This window comes from Emiliania huxleyi (genome assembly GCF_000372725.1).
Source record: "Emiliania huxleyi CCMP1516 chromosome Unknown EMIHUscaffold_1549, whole genome shotgun sequence".
NCBI lineage: Eukaryota > Haptophyta > Isochrysidales > Noelaerhabdaceae > Emiliania > Emiliania huxleyi.
The window spans coordinates 5141-7698 of record NW_005201037.1 but is presented as its reverse complement, the minus strand read 5'-3'; the positions used below and the strand labels follow the sequence as shown (position 1 = coordinate 7698).

The following is a 2558-nucleotide window of genomic DNA, read 5'->3' as shown; positions in this document are numbered from 1 at the left end:
GATTGTTTCGGGAGGGGGGGTTCCACACAGTCTTACGTATGCATGCACGTCTGTCTGGTAGCGTCGTCGAGCTAAGAGACCTAAAGGTGAAAAAGCGCACTCGTTTTCTCTTGTGTTTTCCGCGCACCGCGGGAGACCGCGGTCCGCGCGCGCCACGCGCAGTCCCGTGCGTGCCCAGTGTCTCGTGCGCGATATAAATAAATAAATAAAAACGGACACCTCTACTGCGAGCCTGTCAGGGCGCCTCTGTAGCGCTGTACCTGAGATACATGTACATGCAGAGGAGTGTGCCAAGTGTGCGCGCCAGATCCACAGGACTCGGACCAGGGTCCCGACAACCAAGTGAGAAGTGTCCCGACTTGAACTTCTCCCGTGTCCAGCAGTCTTAGGCTATAGGCACTTGCCGAGCACCTAATACTTTTCCTCGCCAAAGAAGTGGCGGACCGGTCGACCCGGAAAAGGTATATGGGGCGGCGTTGGCGAGCGCCTCCTCCTTTGTCATGCGAAGTGCCTCTGTCTGCCTTCTGCGCCTGCGCATCTCCCCGCCCTCTCGAGCCCGGCCGCCCTCTGTCCCTTCCCTTGTTTTCGGAGACGCGCGTCACTGCGACGACGAGGCGGCGGCGCAAAGGCGCATACGCACGAATGTCCCACGGCGGCGCATGCGCACGAATGCGTCGTCCTGCGTGCGCATGCCCTTCACGAAGGGGCTCGACTGTGACCTTCTTCCCCGTCACCGTCCCGCGCGCGCGCTCGCGCGTGCAACGCGCCTGTTCCTCAGCGAAGCCCGCCGGGAGGGAGCATTCGACGCACCGCTCGGCGGACACTTCCCCGGCATGCCAGGCGCCAACCTTCGCAACGGCAGCCTGCTCCGACGGCGCGGTCAGTGCGGCAACTTCGATGAGGTTTGGATGGCGATAGGCCGTCCCTCCTATTGCGACCTCTTGGCAAAGGTGGCGCTGCTGCGCGAGAGCAGCAGGGAAACGGCAAGACGATTGCGTGGGTGCGCACACCTCCCCCTGGCGTTGTGTGACGGGAACGTACCACTCTCCCGCGCCGATGTGTTGCAGCCCATCCTGTCACACACCAACACGTCGGTAGCCCACCCCGCGCCGGCGCTGCTGTACAGGACCACTGCCCTCCCAAAGTGGGGATGCGCGACCATTGGCAAGGGTGTCGCGACTACGTGCCGGCAGCCGAGCACATCAGGCACCCCATCCAGGGAGCACACTTTGGGCCGACGCCGCGCCACAACATGTCGTACCGCGAGGCAAAGCTGGGGGTCCGCAGCGCCACTCTCGCCGGCCTGCGACGCACGCGGTCTGAATGTCTCTCCGCGAGGGGATGGCTGAATGATCGCGTTTTGGGTAATTCGCTTTCAGGTCACAGGATATCACAGTCTTTTGTGTATTTGTGTGCGTGAGCGGAGTGGCACAAGGCGACAAGCGCAAGTGGAGCAATGACGGCAATAATGAAGGCCGAATGCCGGATAGTATGCGGTCTCCCTGCAGAGCAGTCGATACCCGTCACGAGTAGAAATCATAATTTCGCACATGAGATATGTGACAGAAAGAAAGAAAACAGCCAGGCCACGGGGATTTTAAGGAGAGGAGGGTTGTGGTGCTAGCCGTCGCCCACCCTAACCCTTGGGCGTCTGCCTCCCTCTCAGTGTATGTAGCTCTTAGGTACAATTCCCGGAGGAGGATTTCTATCTCTCTTCGCAGTCCCTCCCTCGCCGATTCTCGCTGCAACCTTCATGCCACCTCGCGGTCGTGTGACAGCACCCGCGGCTTTTTTCTTTGAGCTTAGCCTTCGATGTTAGGGAACGCACGGGTTTTCTTTTGTACCTGTGTTAGTGCCAGTGCGCGCCAGTCCCGTGCCCAGTTTTGCGGCCGCAAATTCTTTTGTTTAGCAAGTCGTAAAGTCTAAAAACGCCGTCCGAGGGTGAGCGGCGTTCGTGCCCGGGGCGATGACGCTCTCACGCTCGCAGCTGGAGCAAATCAGAGCCGATGCAGGCGCCGACGCAGTTCCCATCGATTTCGCCAAGATGGCATCGTGGAGCGAAGTCGAGGCGGCCGCATTCTTTGAGAGCGGCGGCGACGACCACGGCCCGCCGCCAGCGCTCCAGATGGTCATGGACGACCTCGCGATGCGATTCGTTGTCAATTGTCCCGCAGAGGAGCAGGTGAAGCGCGCGCGCAGCCACGGGCTCTGGGTCGCGTGCCAACGTGACGCCTTGATGCGCGCGCACAGGAGTCGTTTGAGCGGCTTCTCTTCCAGGTGGAGGCCGCCTTCTGGTTCTACGACGACGAGTACCGCGAGATCTGGCCGCACTCCTTCCCGTGCTTCACCCTCCTCCAGTTTGCGCAGAAGCTCTTCGAGATGTGTGAGCTCCTCAAGCCCTTCGCGGCGCGGACCAGCGAGCTGTACGAAAAGTTCCGGCAGTACAAGATCCAGATCCCGACCTGCGGCGCCATGCTGCTCGACCAGAGCCAGACCAAGGTTGCGCGACCCCGCGCCCGTATCGCTGCACGTGCCGCGCCGCGCTCGGCCCCGCACCC

The 2558-nt window shown here is 61.4% G+C and overlaps 1 protein-coding gene across 1 annotated transcript in view; it reads left to right on the top strand.

Annotated features, from left to right (window-relative positions):
- Window positions 1-1966: 1966 nt before the first annotated feature.
- EMIHUDRAFT_122853 (hypothetical protein) overlaps window positions 1967-2558 on the top strand; it is a gene marked incomplete at both ends in the record, with an annotated part of 2856 nt that continues 2264 nt past the window's right edge. Inside the window, 2 exons of the mRNA XM_005786090.1 lie at window positions 1967-2182; window positions 2251-2499. Coding sequence (XP_005786147.1) covers window positions 1967-2182; window positions 2251-2499 — 465 coding nt within the window. The remainder of the gene's footprint in view (window positions 2183-2250; window positions 2500-2558) is intronic.